This window comes from Galleria mellonella, unplaced genomic scaffold (genome assembly GCF_026898425.1).
Source record: "Galleria mellonella isolate WM207_F2 unplaced genomic scaffold, CSIRO_AGI_GalMel_v1 utg184, whole genome shotgun sequence".
Classification (NCBI taxonomy): Eukaryota; Metazoa; Arthropoda; class Insecta; order Lepidoptera; family Pyralidae; genus Galleria; species Galleria mellonella.
In genome coordinates, this window is record NW_026442025.1 from 3,626,144 (window position 1) to 3,648,786 (window position 22,643).

At 34.8% G+C, this 22,643-nt stretch overlaps 3 protein-coding genes across 3 annotated transcripts; all 3 read left to right on the forward strand.

Annotated features, from left to right (window-relative positions):
* The first annotated feature begins 756 nt into the window (after positions 1 to 756).
* LOC113522331 (cathepsin O-like) lies at positions 757 to 18,215 on the forward strand. The gene is made up of 6 exons (XM_052893790.1): positions 757 to 1,032; positions 6,375 to 6,667; positions 9,258 to 9,390; positions 9,986 to 10,179; positions 11,194 to 11,313; positions 12,294 to 18,215. The coding sequence occupies exons 1-6, from the start codon at positions 853 to 855 to the stop codon at positions 12,478 to 12,480; spliced, it is 1,107 nt and encodes a 368-aa protein (XP_052749750.1). The 5' UTR covers positions 757 to 852; the 3' UTR covers positions 12,481 to 18,215.
* A 1,012-nt stretch (positions 18,216 to 19,227) lies between these two features.
* On the forward strand, positions 19,228 to 21,361 carry LOC128200416 (uncharacterized). The gene is made up of 2 exons (XM_052893804.1): positions 19,228 to 20,689; positions 20,952 to 21,361. Exons 1-2 carry the CDS (start codon positions 19,228 to 19,230, stop codon positions 21,359 to 21,361), a joined length of 1,872 nt encoding a protein of 623 aa, XP_052749764.1.
* On the forward strand, positions 21,358 to 22,014 carry LOC128200417 (uncharacterized). The gene has a single exon (XM_052893805.1). The coding sequence runs from the start codon at positions 21,358 to 21,360 to the stop codon at positions 22,012 to 22,014; it is 657 nt and encodes a 218-aa protein (XP_052749765.1).
* Positions 22,015 to 22,643: the final 629 nt, after the last annotated feature.

Here is a 22,643-nt window from a genome sequence, read left to right on the forward strand (position 1 = left end):
ATCCAGCACAAACTATAGGCGACGGCCGTCAGTTTGTTTGCCATTCTAAGTTGTATAAAAAAAAAGAGTTTTTTAATTCAAACCAGTAGTTTCTGAAATTTGCGCGTTCAAACAAACAAACTCTTCAACTTTATAATATTAGTATGGATTTTTTCCAATAATCAGTATACACTGCTGTATTTATAAACGTAATTAAGATTGTGTGCCACAATAAAACCGGCTTCAATTGTGGCAAAACCAGTTATTTTGATATCACAACTAAACTTTTTGAATGCTTTTAATAAAAATTTTATAGGATCAACCTGTAAGTATTTTTCCAAAAATAAATAAATTATCAAATCATTTGAGTTATGCGTTAAGTATGAGAAGGATTATGAATTATGAGATAAATATAAAAAAATAAAAAAACTGAATTGAAAACCTTTTTGAAGTTAGTTAATAATATTCTACCTTTTAATTTCTTTTATGAAAATGATGGTAACCAGTAATTTTGCGTTTAATGAAGTAATAAAATAGTAGTTTAGCTTCTGTGGAGGGCTCTAAACTTAAATATATATTTATTTTTATAGTTTTTTTGTTCTCCTGTGGAAAGAAAAAATTTCAGAAACTACTATCTAATTATAAATGAAATAGGAATTGTACTTTAACTACAAGGAATATCGTCTGTTTCAAATCTTTTAATTAAAATTGGCAATATTATATTTATCTGTCAATGTCAGTGTCATTAGATAAATGTCAATCCAGTGCAGTCGAAACAGCTGAGTAGAATAAATGGTTTTTGTTTTTATTTGAACCCGTAGTCCGTTCGGATGTGTTGCTTCTTTTTTTATTTTTATTTAAATATTAAATATCATGTGTAAGTGGTGGGTCTGGGTCCTTAGTATAGTATTTTTATACTTGTTATACTCGGCTATTACTTCTAGTGGAAACGAGGGAGCTCTTTTGGCTAGGTATGATATATATTTGGAAAAGTTTAATAAAAGTTATAAAAACAACTTGACGGAGTACAAAATTAGGTTTGGACACTTTGTGGTGAGTATTTGTTGTATTTAAGGTATTCATAAGTTAGAAAATGTTTAACTTAATGTATTTATTTATCATCTCAAAAGTTTTAGTAAGTCAACTTTATAACAAAATAAAAAAAAAATATTATTATTAAATAAAATTCATTAAAGTAAACATCTAAAAATCATTAAAAATTCAACCTACCTTTCTGTATTTTAATGTATGAGCATTGTTTACCTCTATTTGTTTCCCGCAGCTTTGTTTGCATGAATCTGTATATAAAGTATTCTATGTTTTAAGATATAGTCTATCCATGTTCTAAATTTCATTTAAACCTTTCATACAAACAAACTTTGATTTGTAGGATTATTTTCCTTAGCATGCAACTGGTTATAAAATTTATTTATTTAAAATGTTTTTTAATAGTTTGCCTATACTGGTTTAAACTTTCCAAAATAAGTTAGATATTCTAACATTTGGGAAAACCTGTATTTTTCTTTATTTAATTATATCTGTTATAAGTTGTGTGTAATAAAAAAATTTGTTTCCTAAATAAAATTAACTTCCATAATCAAAATTGATATGGGCTCAACTTGGGAAGAAATCTCTTTGAAATTAAAAGAAAAATAAAAAAAATGTCCTGAGTTTGAATATATTTATTTTATTTATTTATATTGTCTATCATACATATATATACACAACATACATAGAGAATGCTTTATTTATTTATTTATTAGCTGTGGTGATAAGATCACATTTTGTACTTCATAAGTGTAATATATATATTCTTTGTATTATTCTTTAAGTGATGTAGTAGAGAGTAAATAAATAAAATGCCTAATGTTGAACTGAGAACCTCCTTTTTGGCATTGGTTAAAAATAAAACTCTAAATCAATTTACCAATATGCACTATAAAACTGCATGTGTCACCAGTCAAATTATGGCCTGCACAAGCTATGGATATTTTTTTTGCATGTTTACCATACCTTGTAGTTTTAAACATGAATTTTGTTAAGGTCATAACAAAACTTCTGAAATTGTATGTTACACCACATATATCATATGCAAACATGTGAGGTACACAAAGAGATTTCAAGGTCATTTTTAAATAATATCCTATTATGTAAAAAAAAAATATAGCAGTGTGATCATTCGAGCCTGGCATAGACTACCTTTCTATTGAAAATGAAGTCTGTAGGTGTTTTTTTTTAAATGGATGATAATAGAATGGTAACCTTACCTGCGCGAACGGTGTACGCTGGCGGGGCACCAATGAGAGATGATAGGTGACAATGAAAAGGCAGGTCAGTTAGCCTATTGTGACGGATTCACTTGAAATTGAACACTATAGTTTCCAAGCGGATCCGCGGGGAGGTCGACCTGACAGGGTGTATTGCTAACAATGGGGCTACTAATCCCCATTTCTGACAAACCATTATCCTCTCATTTTTCCGTGCATATTGTGAGAAACCATTAAGGGAGGGCGAAGGATGGGCAGTAGCATCTCTTTTAAAACATCTCAACAGGCTTATGTTCAGCAGTGGACAGTTAAAGGCTGATGTGACAATGATGTAAATTTTACATTATAGGTGCCTGCTTGCTCTCGACATCTGATCCATCCATAGATCATATTGCATGTTCATATTACATACTTTCTAAAAACCTAAGATAGCCGTGGACAATTTCATATCTATTTGTATATCTATTTCAATATATTTTTTTAATGGATGATAATGAAATGGTGAATCCACCTGCGCTATTGATATATACTGGCGGGGCACCATGGATCATAGATGAGTGTGAAAGTAGCTCAGTTAGCCCATCGTGACGAATGCAAAAAGTATTAATCACAATGGTTTCCAGGGAGAACCGCGTGGAGGTCGACCTGTCAGGGCTTGCTTGCAATGAGGCCATTAGTCCACATTACTAAGAATCTCTTCCCCCCTACTTCAATATTTATTGATTGATCTGAAATCAAAGCTGTACCTGATGATACTAATGATTCATTTTAAAAAGGAATTGTTAATAATACGGACTATCAGTCCTATTGTTAGCAATGTACTCTGTCGGGTCGACCTCCATGTGCCCTCCCTTGGAAATCAGTATGCTGAATTCCAAGTATATTCATCACTATGGGTTAATTGACCCGCCTTTTCATTCTCACCTATCAGACCTCACTGCCCCACCAGTGTATAGCCGTTAGCGCAGGCTGGGTTGCCGTTTCATTGTCATCCATTAAAAAAAACATGATTCATTGGACGATACTGAGATTTTTATCTTTTCATATTATTAATATTATAGGCTTAACATAGGTACTTATATAGGGGGGAAAGGGATTGTTAGTAATGGAGACTGAGAATCCCATTGCTAGCAATATATCCAACCAGGTCGACCTCCTCGCGGTTCCCCCTGGAAACTATCATGGTTAATTCCTGATGAATTCATCATGATGGGCTGACTGGCCTGTTTTCATTCTCATCTATCACCCTTCACTGGTGCCCCGCACAGCGTATCTCATTAGCGCAGGCGCTCCCCATTACTACTCCATTTTTATCCATAAAAAAAAAACATATATACGTCATAATCTAAGGTAAATATTGTTAGTTACACATACTTGGGTATAGGATAACGTTATCACTATTGCCTCTTTTTTTAAGTATAAAATTACTGTCACTCATGTACTTGTAGGTATGTAAGCATATCAAGTGTCAGCGAATGAGTGACATGAAATATAATATTTAGTTTACGCGTCTGTTACTTGTATTCGATATTAAGATAAAATGGTACGGTACATTAGTAACCCCATTTGCGTTACTGATTTTCATTAATGGGTTACTAGTGGGGCTTTTTAATGGGTGAGAATGGAATGGTAATCCTATCTGTGTTATCGGTATTCTTTGGCAGGGCACCAGGGAGGCATGATCGGTGAAGATGAAAGCAGGTCAGTTAGCCCATCGTGACGAATTCCATAAGTATTAAAAGTATGGTTTCCAGGAGGAACCGCGTGGAAGTTGGAGTAATAGGGTACTTAATAGGATAGCTATATATAGAATGCGAGTAATGTGGTTATTAGATCCCATTATTGACAATCTGTCTCTTCCCTACCAGTGAGGGTATGTGAGTTAGGTAAGTTGGCCCATCATGTTGGATTTACCAGGAGTTGATCACGATAATTTCTAAGGACGACCGCGGAAACATGGAGGTCGAACTGACAGGGTATTTTACTAGCAATTGTGCCAGTAGTCCCGCTACTAACAATCCCCTCTTCCCGGATGATTTACCAGGAATGTATTATGATGGTTTACATAAGGTAGGTTGTGTAAATCGACGTTAATATATTGCTAGCAATAATTTAGTCTATTTCGATAAATTATATATTTTTATAAATAGAACTTAATCAAGGATATGTTGGCATTATCTATAGGTCGTTGGTTCATATCCGACTCGAAGGACCATGTACAAAAGACTGGATAGTAGACTATATATTCGGCGCTATATATTAATAAAAATATCAAATAATGGCAGAGAGAGAGAGAGTATATTTGATGTTTACAGCATATTACAAGAGAGTAAAAGTGAAATGATCGTAGGAAAGTGTTGTCACATAATGGAGAAAAACATAAAAAGATTGTTTTTTAATAAAATGCCAAAAAGGTAACCAAGCTTTGTTGAAATTGTCACAGAAACACGAAATAAAATTAATAACAAATCGGAACATTTAATCAAATAATTGATTTTTTATTTGTACTGGGTACTATTAGATATCAGCAGACAGTCTTATATACGGGTCAGTTAGTAGTTTGTTTATATTTTCATTAAATTCTGTTGAAACTGACTATATTAATAATCCTCTTTCTTTATTATTGGATTATAACTCGTAAGAACAACCAGATTGACTTATGTGTAAACTAATTGAACATTCTCGACTAAAATGCATGTAAGTCAATCAGACTGTGCTTAGATTAAAATATTGACATATAATTAATGTATTTACATACATTTGTATCAGCCATGCCTAATCAAGCCTACAACGCGCCGCGTTTCCGGTCCAATGTTCGACGCAGAGGATCCACGATAGAGTATTAGCTAATTTTTGTCTGATATAGGTAAACATTTTTAGTTTTGAGTATTCAGAAAATTTTAAATACCTTAAAAAGTATTTTATAAAAGGAATACTTTTTTTTTTTATTTTGACGGTCCACCTGATGGAAAGTGGTAACTGTCGCCTATTGAGCAGTACCATGGAACTGTTTCGCCCATTTTTATGCGTTGCCATTCATGAGGAAGGTGTTATTCCTTTGTAAATTCACGCTATATCCCACCCTTCAAACCGAAACACTGTCATACAAACACAATTCTTCACGCTTGAAACACGAATGGGTTGATCGACTTAAAATACTTCTATATTTTGGCGGTATCAGTTTTTCTGGGGACACGAAGTTGAAAGGTCCACCGAAATTGGACAAGGGTCTCGATTAGTTGAAAATGATCCCAATATGGCGCTAACCAATTTTTTTTTGTTGTTGGGGAGGCAAGGAGGAAATTAATAACCTGGACTAAAGGTCTCATCGTTAGTAATATACCCAATACGTAGATACCGGGGGTTGGGATTATTAGTAATGGGGTCTAACGACGCCACTGCTAACAATATACCCTATCAGGTCGACCTCCACGTGGTTTCTCCTGAAAACCATAGTGGTTAAGTCATGTGGAATTAGTCACTATGGGCTAACTGACTTGTTTTTATCTTCACCTGTCATCTCTTACTGGCGCCCCACCAATGTATACCGATAGCGCAGACGGGGCTACCATTCCATTATCACTCATAAAAAAAAACAGTAGATACTGTCAGTTTGACGTTCCCACAGTTTCTACTAGAAAATATGGTTAATTCCTAGTGAATTCATAATTGACATGCTTTCATTCTCACCTCTATCATCCTTCACTGATGCTCCGCCAGCACAATATCTCGTGCACATACGTATATATGCTGAGCTAGGTCCTTTGCACAAACAAATACAGCTACATTGATTTTGTTTTTTTTTCTTGTTTTATTGTAATTTTAAAATAAAATAATGATGTTATTTTATAATTGTGTAATCTTAATTTTTATGTTGTTTTCTCATATGTAAAATGTATAATTTATATATTTTTTCTTAAAAAGAGAATGTATCTAATCTAATGAATGATATTTAAGTAAAAAGATTGTTCAGTGTATGTTTAAATATACATACATACATATATATATATATATATATATATATATATATATATATATATATATATATATATATATATATTAATAATTTACTATTTCATTATAAATTAAATAAGAATAGCTCTAGTTTAATTATTTATTATATTTTAGGCATCAGTACGTGAAATAGACGAATTAAATGCCCTATCGAGGGGATCGGACGAGTATCGGGCACTATACGGGTTGACGAAATTGTCAGACATGTCCAAATCTGAATATAAAAACATACATCTATCGGATGAACGTATACTGAAATCACCAGAGGCATACGGCAAGAGTTGGCGTGAAGCAATCGCCAAGTTGATATATTATCGAGACAAATCACGTCATAAGGGTCAAAGGTTCCATGATACGCCTGTATACGAGAGAAAGAAGAGGGCATTACTACCTTTACAAGTTGACTGGTAAGATATTCATAATTGTTTTTATCTAAATTTAAAATCTGAACAAAACAAATCCAAGATAAGGCTATAGAATGCGATTTTACTAAAAGTGCGTGAAAGTCCTAGTGTTGCAAGCCCCCGTAAGCTGTAATAACTGTTAACAACGGGTCGTATCAGGGAGAGGGATTATTAGAAATGGAGTTTGACAGTCCCATTACTAGCAATATCAGGTCGACCTCCACGTGGTTCCCTCTGGAAACCATCGTGAACAATTCTTGTTGAATTCGTCACGATGGACTCGCTGACCTGCTTCATCCTCACCTATCATTCTTCACTGGTGCCCCGCCGGTGTATACCGATAGCGCGGGTGGGTTTACCATAACAATTATCACCCATTAAAAAAAAACATCGGGTCGTATGCCTGTTTGACACAATGATGATTGAGTGGACCGCCATCGAGTGTCTCTGCACATCCTAAAGGATGCTGGTAGAGAATACCTATAGCATTTTTTTATACAACTTAGAATGGCAAATAAGCTGACGGCCCACCTGATGGAAAGTGGTAACCGTCGCCTATACACACGAGCAGTACCATGGACATAACAGAGTATACTGTTTCGAATAAATGCATTAAGTCCGCCTTTTGTACCACATTTTATTGGCTAATAAAGTTTAAATAAATAAACGGTTCTTCGAAACTCTATAGGTACTTAATGCATTCCTCATAACAACTTATTGGTTAGCGCGAGTCATCTGTACCATAAAAATACACTACTCCTTTATATTTAATCTCTTTTCGGAAATTTTCACGGGAATGAGAAATAAGAATTTGTAATGTGATAAGAATGTACACACATGCGAAAATGCTGATTGAAGCATTGGTCGCAAGTGTTTTTTTTTATACAATTTAGAATCGTAAATTAACGGCCCACCTAAAAGAAAATGGCGAGCGTCGCCTATAGGTAAGGTAACCCCGCCTGTGCTAATGGGATACGCTGAATCTGTCGCCTATAGGTGTGACCAATACCATGGACATATTTTGTAAAATACAACGTGATTCTTTTGTTATTCTTCATGAGAGTTAAGGGTCATACCTCTATTCTCTGTAATGTCACTGCCATATCCCACCCTTCAATCCGAAACACAGTCAAGCAACCACATTTGCTTGGTGTCAGAAACGTAAATATGACAGAGGTGTCTACCTATGTAGACAGGAGGAAAGTGATTGTTAGTAATAGGGTCCAAAAGCTGGAACTCTTAAAGTCGGTGCAATAAATATTTTCTGGATAAGTGTGCTCCACCTAGATCCTATCATCACTTATCATCAGGTGAGGTAAGATCAAGCGCAAACTCATCTTGATCACCCTATCAGGTCGACCTTGATTCGCCACTCCTTTAATAAAATTGTTCTTAATTTCTGTTGAAATCATCCTGCTTGCATCCTCATCTATTATCACTCATTGGTGCACTGCCAGCGTATGCTGATAGCGCAGGCAGGGATACCATTTTCCATTACACAAATCCTGTCCAGCTCGGATAAAATCGAGGGCAACAGTTAGTTATTGATAGGAAACGACCAAAATGTTAATAATATACATATTTTGTAATGATATAAAATCTTAAACAGGTTTAATGAGATACTAGTTCACTAAACCTGTTTGAAAATTGTACAAAACTGTTTTCTATTAAAATACGTATCAATGAATTAATTTACAATTAATTCTGTAACGATATAGCGTTGATATTGATGTCAGTATATTTTTTTCTAATGAGTGATAATGGAATAGTAACCCCGCTTGCGCTATCGTTTTACGCTGGCGGTGTACCAGTAAAGGATGATAGGTGAGAATGAAAAGGCAGGTCAGTTAGTTCATCTTGACGTATTCCACTAGAATTAACCACATGATTTTTAAAGGCAACCGCGTGGATGTCGACCTGATAGGGTGTATTACTGGTAATGGGTCAGTTACACTCCATTACTAACAATCCCTTTCCCCTGGATGTTAATATATTAAAATGTGTTTACTAAAAGGTTTTATAGATTCTAATACAAAACTGTCAATTGTAAGATTTAATTCTTTCTCTTCAAAATGCCTACAAAATTAGTAAGCGTGGAACTAATATAGGCCTACTTTTCTTATTAAAAATTATCAAACTCGATTTAAAATAAAATTAATAAAAATATGGTAAGGGCTATGCTCGGTGTTTCTTTGCATGCTAGAATCCGAAATGAGGATATCCGTAAAAGAACTAAAGTATCTCGTAGGATAAACAATCTGAATTGGCAATGAGCTGGTTACATAGCTTGAAGAACCGACAACATACATACAAACAAACATAGTGTAAGATGACTTGTTATTTGATAGAGTGTCGATCTCAAATGCATTGCAGGTAGTCAATGGATACAGGTAGCTTGAAAGCGTTCCTTATGGCTATCTATGGGGGAGGTATATAACAAAAGCATAATTTTTTATTAAATAGAAAATTCGAAATAAAACTGACATACCTGACCGTTGAGCATATTAAATCAATATTCTCCTTATCGTCACTGGTGATCATCATTGACTCGTTTGATCATTAAATGGTGAAACGGGGTCTGTTCAATTGACAGGAGGTCCAAGGGTGTGATAGGCCCAGTCAGGAATCAGGGCCTGTGCGGTGCATGTTGGGCCTTTAGTACAATTGGCACGGTGGAGGCGATGGCGGCCATTAAGAATGGCAAATTGGAGACTCTCAGTGTTCAGGTATGTGGTATACACAATAGATATAGCTACTTGCAATATGGTCCCAGCGTAGAATGGGTCATCCCTTTTTTACTGTGGCCGCCGTAAGAGGCGACTAGGGAATTTAATGGTTTTTCTTATACAACTTAGAATGGCAAACAAGCTGACGGCCCACCTGATGGAAAGTGGTAACCGTCGCCTGTAGACATGAGCAGTACCATGGACATAACAGAGTTTACTGTTTAGCCCATGATACCCCCCATGCAATGCCATTCCTGAAGACTCAGGTGTTATTCCTCTGTACCTTGTAAATTCACACCATATCTCACCCTTCAAACCGAAACACAGCCATGCAAACACAACTGCTTCACGGTAGAAACACGAATGGAACAGAGGTACCCAAGCAAACGACTTTTGCACAAAGTCTCTCCCGGGTGAAATCTGTGGCATAATTACATACTATAGTTTACGCAGTCAAAGCCGAGAGATACAATTAGTGTTACATACGTATTTTTTTTTCATATATGTATTTAGATTTTATTACTCGAAGCTAAACTATGAACGCTCTTAATGACAACGTGATGTTAAAAACAATTTTAAACCGCACAATTGATAGGAGGCGATAGATTGCGCCGGAATGGGCAATAGCGGGTGCGCCGGTGGCGACATCTGCCTACTGCTGGACTGGTTGATGTTGAGTAATACGCCCGTCGAACTCGACAAGGAGTATCCTCTTCGGTTGGCCAGTGGCACATGTAGTGTGAAGAAAAACGGTACAGGAGTACGAATAGCGAGCTTTACTTGTGACGAGTGAGTAAAATATTATTTTTTTATGAATAATAATTGAGGGCGGGGACATTCTATTATATTCTTTATTGCACTTGTAAGTTACATATAATTTATAAAAAGTTTCGTCCAGTGACCACAGAGTATTTGTGTTCAGACGTTTTTTTTGTTTCAGTTGAGTATTTTTGTATTATTTTTTGTTTAATATTTTTGTGTAATATTTCTTTTTATGTGTTATTGTACTCATGCTTTCCTGGGTGAACGTATTGGACGACTGTAAAGCTCACCCAGTGGATGTAATAAATAAATAAATAAATAAATGAATAATTGTATGTATTTATAAATTTTGCGCGCAAGGGTGGACTTATCTCTGACAAAGATCTCTTCCAGTCAACCCAGTACAGTAAGAAAGCATTTCGTTAGCGGGCAGCTGAAGTGCTACAATTATCAATACATAAACAAATATACAGTTAAATTAAATATTAAAATATATAATTAAATATTACATGAATACATATACTATAAATAAATATAATACCTACATACTTATATAATAAATGTTAAAATAAATGAATATAGTACCTACATTAGAAATTTCGTTTAATGATTTTAAGATTTGACAGTTCAATTAGAAAAATAAAAAAATATAACTCAAGGAAAGAAAATGTGATTTCAACCTTTTCTTGAAAGAGGTAATAGAGGGACTCTCTTGTATGTGGGAAGGGAGTTTGTTCCATAACTGGGCAGCTCGATATAAGAAAGAGTTGCCCATAAAATGTGTCCTACACACAGGAAGTTCGAGCATTATAATCTATTATCAAAAAAAATCCGCCTGCGCTATCGTTTTATGTTGACGGGGCACCAGTCAGTGATGACAGGATGAGAGCATAAAAGAAGGACAGTTTTTCGTGACGAATTAAACAAGAGTTAACCAATAGGTTTCCATGGTGAACCGCATTGTCTTGATAGGGTATATTGCTAGCAAGGGGGCTGTTAGACCTCATTATTAATAATTCCCTCTCCCCGTCCTGTTTCCAGATTTGTGGGCGCCGAGGATAAGATCCTGCAAGCGCTGGCCACCCACGGCCCAGTGACCGTTGCAGTGAACGCGCTCACCTGGCAGAATTATCTCGGCGGAGTCATACAGTATCATTGCAGGTGACAGGAAATAAGACAAATAAGTGTTATTAGCTAGAAGGAGACCTTGTATAAAAGTCTGCTTGTGGACGTGTTTGTCCCATCCGTGTTTTTGCAGCTGTACTTACATAGCTGTTTTGATTTGAAATGTGGGATATGACAGAGAAATTATATGTATATATATATACATACATATTTTAGTCTTCAAAAATAGCAACACGCATGGGGGATGACTTGGAGGGGTGTCACAGTATGAATACATAACCCATACGATCTCCTTTCGACTGTTCATGTCTATAACTGACGGTAACTACTTTCCATCAAGTGGCTCGTCTGCTTGTTTGATATTCTAAGTAATATAAAAAAAGTGCATAGGCAATAGGATATATTTATAATTAGGAAATGCCTTATCAATTGCAGAGAATCATTGAAATCGGTTCAATTCAATTAACGAATTTACCGCGTAACAAACACGCAAATAATTTAAAAATTATTTCCACGAAAAATCGTCTTGAAACATGACAAAATTAGTGATTATGATGGAAAATGGTTCTTGCATGCGATGCGAGAGTAAGCTCTGTTGGCTGTAAAAAGAATTATCAAAATCGGTTTACAATTAGGGACGTGTGGTGTAACGAAGAATTTATATTTTAGAATGGTAGTCTTGCTTGTGTTATTTTTTTTTAATAGATGATAATGGCATGGTAACCCCTACATGGTAATGTATTAGAATATAATAGATGTACAACTGGTATTGTGAAGAGAATAAACTTTATTATTATTATTATTATAACCCCGCCTGCGATAACGGGATACGCTGGCGGGGCACCAGTGAAGGGTGATAGATGAGAATGAAAACAGGCCAGTTAGCCTATCATGATGAATTCATCAGGAATTAACCATAATAGTTTCCAGGGGGAACCACGAGGAGGTCGACCTGTTTGGGTATATTGCTAGCAATGGGATTCTGTCTCAATCACTAACAATTTCTTTCCCCCCAGTGGATCTGCATTGGACCTCAACCACGCAGTGGAGCTAGTCGGGTATGACCTATCAGCTGAGGTACCATACTACATAGCGAAGAATTCCTGGGGTCAAGATTTCGGACTGGACGGTTACCTCCATCTCGCCATAGGGAGCAACATATGCGGCCTGGCCAACGAAGTGGCCACTGTCGCTGTGAAATAATTATAAATAAGTTAAACATATTGACTGTTAACTGCCAAGAACTCCTATTTTTTTTTATACAACTTAGAATGGCAAACAAGCTGACGGCCCACCTGATGGAAAATGGTAACCGTCGCCTAAAGACATGAGCAGTACCACGGACATAACAGAGTATACTGTTTCGCCCATGATACCCCCCATGCGTTGCCATTCCTGAGGACTCAGGTGTTATTCCTCTGTACCCAGTAAATTCACGCCATATCCCACTCTTCAAACCGAAACACAGCCATGCAAACACAACTGCTTCACGGTTAAACACGAATGGGACAGAGGTGACCAAGCAATCGAGTTTTGTACAAAGTCTCCCTAACATAACATGGACAAAATTTACAAAAATTTTACAAGTGTGATAAAATAAATTATGAATTTACTCCATATATTTGTGAGTAAGGCCTGCCACGTGTGCTACCTACTGGCAATAAGTGGAAGGACAGTAAACGGCTGATATGATGGTATGATGATGAAGTTGTATTGTCTCGGCATAGAACAGGCTACCCTTCCTTTCTTGTGGATGTCGTGAGAGGTGACTTAAGGAACTTAATGGTCGAGGGATGGGCAGCAGCGTTCCTCTTTGAACATCTCTGAAAGCCTAACTGCGGTTGCCAACTTGTCTGCCAAGCGTGGCAACTACTGGTTCCACTTATGGGGAAGGTTTATGTTCTGTAGTGGAAAGTTAACGATCGAAATTATGAAACGATGATGATAATGTGTGAGAAAACGCATTCATTTTGAATTTAATATTTTTTTTATTATTAAAAATATATTGTACTGGCAGCTAGAAACAGTTTATGGAAAAAGAAAAAGAGGTTTTACTAATTTGTCTTTTCATAAGAACTCACCGCGGACTTAATTAATATTTAAAAAAAGAACACGGTTAGGGCCAGTCGTTCTCTAGTTTTGCGCTTAGTAACACGTTTATTTATATATGTTGACAATTATATATTTTATTTATATATAGATAATATAAAAAAGTAATTGGTTTTAATATAAATTCTGTAAATGTTAAATATATTTTTGTCTATGTAACATAGGAAAGAAGATAGGTAAAGTAGAAAAATGTGAATAGTTATTTTGCTGGCCTATACTTTGGTCAACGCATTTCCATAGCTATTCAGCGTGGAAATGCAGCAAGTCTCCTAGGTGTCCTAAGGTCTCCTAAGTCACCAGCTGGCAGTGATCTTAAGGATTTTTTTTATCTTTAACTATTTAAATTTATTCCATTAGAATCATTTATTTAGATAGGTATCTAGTTATTTTATAAATGTCATTTAGGACGTGTTGGTGGTTAACTGTCGGTATGTTGTGTTAGTTTTATTTGAAATATATAATAAAAAAAAAAACTTGGCATATTCTTTTATCGTAATTAGAGTGATCATAATGAACAAATAGCGCTAGAGCAAAATGATTTTTATTATATATTTTTAGATTACTAATTTCGATAAAATGATATACCAAAATATTAAATATACCGAAATATATGTAAGAAAAAATAAACAAATACTGAAAAAGTCAATTTACACGGCAGGACTGATAATATATAAGACTTATAATTGTATAGTACTCGACTATGTGTCATATTAGTTTTTTTTTATATTTTACTTGACATGCCTTAATGTTGAAATGACTGTACATTTGAAATAAATAGGTACATTGAACAAATATCCCACTACTATAGTATTATAAATGTGAAAGTTTATAAACATGTACCGGGTCACTCAAAAAGTATTGCGAGAAAAAGTTTTTATGTATGCGAGACTGGCCAGTTATAATTTATTTAAAAATTTTATTACCTATAAATAAAAATAGGTACGTTCTAAATTTAAAACTTCCCTCCACATTTTTTGCGAGCTAATTGAAATTAGCGTGTTTCATTGAAAAATGATACAATTTTCGTTCGCCGGATGATGCGCTCTCAGTGTTCGAGCAGGCTGTAAACGAGGTGTCTGCGGTGGACTGGAAAATGTGTTTCGAAAACTGGTTCAGACGCATGAAAATTTGTATAGAGGCTGGTGGAGAGTACTTTGAAAAGATATAATAAAAATATATTTACCTGTAGAACATTTTTTTTAGTGTCGCAACACTTTCTGAGTGTATATGTGTTACTCAATCACATTTAATGGCTGAAAACATTTGAATTAATATTTGTATCTTGTTTGTTAGATTATATCCTAAGTAAAATACTCTATAGATAGATAAGATATTCACGCAGGCAAAGTCGCGGGAAACAGGTAGTAATATTGTAATGAACAAATAGTTAAATATTTTTATGATTACCAACTTCAATCGAATGATATATCAAGTAAGTTTAGTTTACACTGCAGAATTGATCATTTTATGTCTAATAGACTTTTGCATTATAACGTTTATGGTTTATAAGAGACGGGAATTAATATAATTATTTAAATAAACAATGATAATTTGTGCGAGGAATAAGTATATGGGACAGATGAAGGAAACACTAGATGTCATGTCGTATAGGGAGGTCAAAGACATGGTCTGGAATAGAGATGGTTGGAAGAGAATGCATGAATTAGTTGCCCCGACAAGAAGGAACTCTTAAATAAGAAGAGAGAGAGAGAGAGAGAGAGAGATGATAATTTACTTGAGTTATCTGGACGTTTCCGAGACGTAATCACGAGTGAATAAGAAAAGAAAATACTTCTGTCTTCAAGGTGGAAATACGACAACGCTACATCTCTTTACCAGAGGGAGACTGTACAAAAGTCATTTGCTTGGGCACCACTGTCCCATTCGTGTTTCAACCGTGAAGCAGTTGTGTTTGCATGGCTGTGTTTCGGTTTGAAGGGTGGGATATGGCAGTGAATTTACAGGGTACAGAGGAATAACACCTGAGTCCTCAGGAATGGCAACGCATGGGGGGTATCATGGGCGAAACAGTATACTCTGTTATGTCCATAGTACTGCTCATGTCTATAGGCGACGGTTACCACTTTCCATCAGGCGGGCCGTGCGCTTGTTTGCCATTCTAAGTTGCATAAAAAAGACCTACTCGTGACTACGGCCGGTGTAGATAGTTCAGGTAAATTGTTATAGTCTATCTAAATAATCGCCCTAAATCTCGTCTCTTATAAATCAGAATTTATTAATATATTTTTTTAAGTTATAAGGTCGTGTCAACTATTAGAAAATACTCATGTGTATCTATCTATATATTTGTGATGATACTAAAAAAAAAAAACATGTGTAAATAATGGAAACTATTCAGCAATATTAAGACTGATTCATATCGTTGTGTTCGAAAATGTAATGCAAATATTTAAAACTACTTTTTATCTATGACTTCGTACGTGTGGATTTGGGAAACAGGTAAACGTTGTTTTGTCTCGTAAGAAGAAAATTCAAGGAAATAAACCAATTATAAATGCATGTATCGAAATGAAGCATACATCAGACAGACAGACTTTAATTTTCAGGAAAACGAAAAGGATCTCTGAAAATTGCACTTAAATTGGTTCAGTGGTTCTTTTACGCGACGCAAGAACAATCGTTCAAACAGACAAATAGACTGTGAGTAATCCGATTAATATCTAATATATAAAATTCTCGTGTCGCGGTGTTTGTTACCAAACTCCTCCGAAACGGCTTTACCGATTTTTATGAAATTTTGCGTGCATATTGGGTAGGTCTGAGAACCCCTCAATGATAAAGGTGACCCACCCTTACATTTTTTTTTTTTATTTTTCTGTATTTTTTTTTTTATTCTTATTTTATTATGATTTAGCATTAAAAAATACATACAAATTCAAATTCTCACGCTTTTATGATCAACCCCTATTGTTTAATCGCAATTTTTATATGCCGCAATAGGGCTGCAAGATGACAATCGAATATAATAATTGTAGTACGATAGATTTTCATGTATAGTTCTAAAAGTAATGTATATGGTAAAACAACGTTTACCGAGTCAGCTAGTAAATAAAATAAAATTAGGTTTCGATGGAAGCAGGCGAAGAAAAATAGCAGATGATGAGTTGAGAAAATTTTTAATAAATCAATTCGATTGTTTAATAAAGAACATCAAGAAACATATTCAAATTATTGTCATTGACAGAAAAATAAAAATAACGAAATATAAAGAGGTTTCACAACATACACCCCACCTTGCGCATACGCATTACTACAGCGCAATAACGAAACACAAAATCATATGTCAAGTCGATGGGGAAGTTTCACAGGACGACCAGAACGTGTAGTCTTGGCTGGAGAGATCCAACCACGACTTTAGGATCAATAGCTTTATCATTTGATCCCGATGGCCGTGGAAACTGAATGTCCTCTAATTGTGACACCTCCAGAGGGTATAAACGTTGCAAAGGTCGAAGACGTTCGCCTTTAGCCGTTTTAATACGAGCTACCCTACCAACGCTATCAACACCAGGATATGTCTCCAAAATGAGACCCAAGGGTCAATTTACGCGTTTCAAATTATCTAAACCAATAAGTAAATTATTGTCATTGACAGAAATATAAAAATAACGAAATATAAAGAGGTGTTACAACATATACAAAAACAAAAAAAATATATTTTTTGACTTACATTCCTCTTAAAAAAATTCGTCACGTATTTTTTTTTTATTAAATATCTCCTATGCACATAAATCTTTTAGAATTAATTTTATTATCTAAACATGTTCTATATTATTGGGTTTTCTCCTTACGTTACCTATTTCCACGCATACGAAGTCACAGGTAAAAGTTAGTTAAACTATATTTATCTAGAGTATAGTTTTATATATTGAGCAATCTATATGTTTGCAGTACATTTTTGGACATCATTGTGTATAAATATAACAAAAGTGCCTAAATCTCTCGTCCATTTTTATATTTATATAGTTTTATAAGTTAGTTGCAATTTTTATATATAAATATACATATGTAAGAGTTACAAAATACTAATAAAAATAATATTTTTATCTCTATGTGTATAACGTGTCGTTATATTGAGATATATATATGTTATTATATACAGGGTGATATTAAAATCGATTTCGGTACGTAAAACTAAGAATCTACTCAAGCTATCAAATATATTTATATAATTTTTTTTTTAATTAAAAACAAATAGTTCAGCCGTTCAATACTGACATGGAAATGGATGGATTCGAAAAGTAGAGGATCGCGCATGGTAGAAAACATTGGAGCAGTTTTTTTTTATATATGATAATAAAATAGTAACCCCACCTGTGCTATCGGTATACACCAGCGGGGCACCAGTGAAGGATGATAGATGAGGATGAAACAGGCCAGTTAGCCTATCATGATGATTTCATCAGGAATTAACCATGATAGTTTCCAGGGGGAACTGCGAGGAGGTTGTCCTGGTTGGGTATATTGCTAGCAATGGGATTCCTAGTCTCCATTACTAACAATCCCAGTTTTATGTCCAGCAGTGGATAGATACTGGCTGAAATGATGATGACATCAACTCTACAGGTGATCAGTGTGTCAGTATGGGTGGCTCAAAATTTTTGTCGTTTTTCGACCCGTTTCTCTTTGATGAAAGTGGTAAATTTCAGTCGAAGAACACCCTTTAATGGATTGCTAACCGTTTCGTTTTCACTCTGTATGTATATAGTATATTTACAATTAAGTAATTATAAGTTAATTTTTGTTTGTTACAAATTTGAAATTTGTTGAAGCAATTTTACATTTATAAATAAAATTTCTTAAAATATTGTGGTTGTTTATTACTAATCCTTACTAATATAACAAATGTGGGGGAAAGGGATTGTTAGCAATGGAGTTTAATAGCCCCATTGCTAGCAATATTCCCTATCAGGTCAACCTCCACGTGGTTCCCCCTGGAAACCATCGTAAACAATTCTCGTTGAATTCATCACGATGGGCTAACTGACCTGTTTCATCCTCACCTATCCTCCTTCACTGGTGCCCTGCCGGTGTATACCGATAGCGCTGGTGGGGTTACTATTTCATTATCACCTATAAAAAACTATAACAAACAGATTTTGTCCCACCGAAAAAAAACCGATATATATATATTTTAAACTAAATTACTGAACCGAATTTGATAAAATTTCTATGGGACCTATCTGAAAGCATATCCTATTTGGCGCCGTGTACACAACAAATTCAGTTAGTGTAGGGTATGACGGATCTTCGACCAAAATTATAAAAGAAGTCATAATTTAAGCATACAAACAGAACTTTCCCAAAACAACTGAAAATATCTATTGTTAAACCTCTCTATAAAAAGGCGACAAAGAGGCATTGGAATCCTATAGAATAGACCAATAGCATTTCTTTCAATATTTTCAAAAATATTCGAAATTAAATAAAACCAATCAAATGCCGTTTGAACTCACTCGCCCAGGGTTCCGTATATTTTTTTTTTTACAACATAGAATGGCAAACAAGCGTCAGCTGAAAAGTGGTAACCGTCGCCTATAGACATGAGCAGTACCATTGTTGTGAAACCTCTTTGTATTTTTTATTATTATTTTTTGTCAATGACAATATATATACGTTTTTGTTTTTTCTTCGCCTGCTTCCATCGTTATCTAATTTTATTTTATTTTATTTTATTTATATATTATTCGGATTACTCACATTTATTCACATCGTCCCACCAGGGGTACCACTTCCATCGTTATCTAATTTTATTTTATTTTATTTTATTTATATATTATTCGGATTACTCACATTTTGGCGACCGTGATCAGCGTAAAAATGGAACAGGCATTATTACAAAGAAAAGTAGTACGTCGTCGTTTTACTATGTGTGCTAAACGTATAGAAGATTTTCTAGAGAAGAATGATAAAACAGGTATGAGCGCGGAAATATTAAATATCACCAAAATTTTCGACGAATTAACATTCCTCCAAAACAAATTAATGGATTTGTGGTTGAACATGGAGGAACGGGACGAAAATTTTTTTGATGATGATTTAGAACTGTCCGAGGCTTACACCAGTAAATTCTATTTGTTGAAACACAAAGTCAGCGAGAACTGCAGTCCTGCGGTAGCCCGCTCTTCGGCCTCTGATACTGTAATTAAAGCAGATAGTGAGAGTGGAGAGACTTCCCAAAGGCATCGTCGCCACTTTCGTCTTCCGAAGTTACAGCTTACTTTATTGAACGAAGAGATAAAAAGTTGGATTCCATTCTGGACACAGTTCAAGAAGATTGACTGCGACAGCGACATAGATGATGAAGATAAATTTCAATATCTCCTACAAAGTATTGAGAAAGGTTGTAACGCCAGGGAGTTAGTGGAAAGTTTTCCACCCTCAGCAGAAAACTACCCAAAGGTAATGCAACAGCTCAAACAAAGGTATGGAAAAGATGAACTTATAATAGAATATTACGTTAGAGAACTCTTAAAGTTAACAATCGTCCAAAGGAACGATAATTCTAAGATGGCCACTCGTATCCTATATGATAAACTAATGACTCAGATTCTTGCTTTAGAATCTCTCGGCGTGACGCAAGATAAGTATGCCGCCTTTTTATTTCCAATGGTGGAATCTGCACTGCCGGAAGACATATTACGCGCATGGAACAGATGTCAGGCGAACGTCGCGACTAACGATAAAGAAAAGAGTCAGCTGACACAATTGTTACATTTTGTTCGTAAGGAAGTTGAATCTGAAGAAAAAATTAATTTATCACGAGGAGGTTTTTCAAGCGTGGATCCAAGTCCTGTAATTCCGTCAGCAAGTTTTTTAAGTACAGCTGTCAGAAACAAAGAGAAAAATGTCGTGCATACTAAAAATGAAATAAGAGAATGTGTATGGTGCGATAAACCCACGCATAATAGTTCTGAATGTAAAAGGCCTATTAAATGGGATTTAGAAGAAAAGAAAGATTTTCTGAAAAAGAAAAATACATGTTTGATATGTCTAAAAATTGGACATCATGCAAAAAAATGTAGAAAATATCCCAAATGCATTGTTTGTGAAAAAAGACATTATCCCATTATGTGTGCCGAATTACCTAAGATTTCAAAGAAGGCAGAAGATCAAGTACTTAAACAGTCTATAAAACCGAGTACAGTTTTATTGCAAACTGTCAAACTAAATTTAGTATACAAAGAGAAAACCATTACAGTGAGAGCCCTTTTGGATTCAGGTGCTCAACGCTCTTTTATAAGGTCAGATGCAATCGAGAAATTGAATATTAAACCTACAGGTAATGAACACTTAAGGCACAATTTGTTCGGCGGAGTAGTGACTAAATTAAAAAATCATAGATTATTTATATTAAATTGCAAAAGCCTCAATAGTAAGTATGAAATTCAAATAGAGGCACTTGAGCAGAGGAAAATATGCGATAATTTGCCAAAGATAGTCAAGCTCACTTTTGTCACAACTACAGGATAAAGGTATTGACATCACTGATTGTATTAATGAAGTGACAGAGATTTCTTTACTAATTGGTTCTGATGTTTTAGGTTCGTTGTACACTGGGCGATCAGAACATGTAAGTGACAATTTGGTGGCGATCGAGACAAAATTTGGTTGGGTAATTCAGGGACCTACTTCTGGTACGTATTGTAATTTTACTTCAATACACGCTTGTTCATTTGATATTGATGACCTGTGGAAACTTGAATCAATAGGTATAAAAGATGAGGCGCAGGTTAAAAGTTCTCGGAAGCGTGAGGAAGAAGTTGAGAATTTTTTTAGAGAAACTGTAAACATAAATGGTGAGAATAGGTATGAAATTAGTTTACCATGGAAGGATACAGCAGACATTTTATCTTCTAACTTTAATTTAGCAATAAAACGTCTTCACTCAACTACTAATAAGCTTACAAAATTAGGCTTATTGAACGCTTATGATGAGGTGTTGAGCGAATGATTCGTACTATTAAAGAAATTCTGAGAAGAGTTTTAGGTAAAGCTGCTCTATTAGAAAAAGAATTGATGACTGTACTGTGCGAAACAGAAGCACTTATTAATTCACGTCCTTTAACTTACATAGCAGACAGCACTGAAAATTTTACAGCTCTTACTCCTGCAATGTTTCTTAAGGTAGGCAGTACTTATACAAGTGATTTAGACCAAGCTTATTCATCTAATCTTGCTACTCGTTATCGTTATATTGAAAAAATCAATAGGGATTTAAAACAAAGATTTAGATCAGAATATTTATCGTTATTAACGCAAAAGTATGGCAAAAATAAGAACAATCTGAAACCTGGAGATATTGTACTTATTGGTTCAGATGATTTAAAACGCGTAAATTGGCCCTTGGGTCTCATTTTACAGATATGTCCTGGTGTTGATAACATTGGTAGGGTAGCTCGTATTAAAACGGCTAAAGGCGAACGTCTTCGACCTTTGCAACGTTTATACCCTCTAGAGGTGTCACAATTAGAGGATATTCAGTTTCCACGGCCATCGGGATCAAATGATAAAGTTATTGATTCTAAAGTTGAGGTTGAAAATTGTCCAGCCAAGATTACACGTTCTGGTCGTCCTGTGAAACTTCCTCATCGACTTGACATATAATTTTGTATTTTGTTATTGCGCTGTAGTAATGCGTATGCGCAAGGTGGGGTGTATGTTGTGAAACCTCTTTGTATTTTTTATTATTATTTTTTGTCAATGACAATATATATACGTTTTTGTTTTTTCTTCGCCTGCTTCCATCGTTATCTAATTTTATTTTATTTTATTTTTTTATTTATATTATTCGGATTACTCACATTTTTATCGTTATCTAATTTTATTTTATTTTATTTTATTTATATATTATTCGGATTACTCACATTTACGTTTTACCCCATTTTCTATATACTTGTTCGTAATATCGATGTGTTAGACAATTTAAGGGATATCGCTTGTAAAATGTATTTCTCCGAATAGTGATTTTAAACCAAGAGTTATTTATGGGGAAAAAAAAACTATTGGACACGTATATTTTATGCATTATTTATGCAGAAAACAATTGTGGTAAATATTTCGTATATGCATTAAACATTAAAAAAAAACAAAAACGTATATATATTGTCATTGACAAAAAATAATAATAAAAAATACAAAGAGGTTTCACAACAACCATAACAGAGTTTACTATTTCGCCCATGATACCCCCCATGCATTACAATTCCTGAGGTCTCAGGTGTTATTCCTCTGTA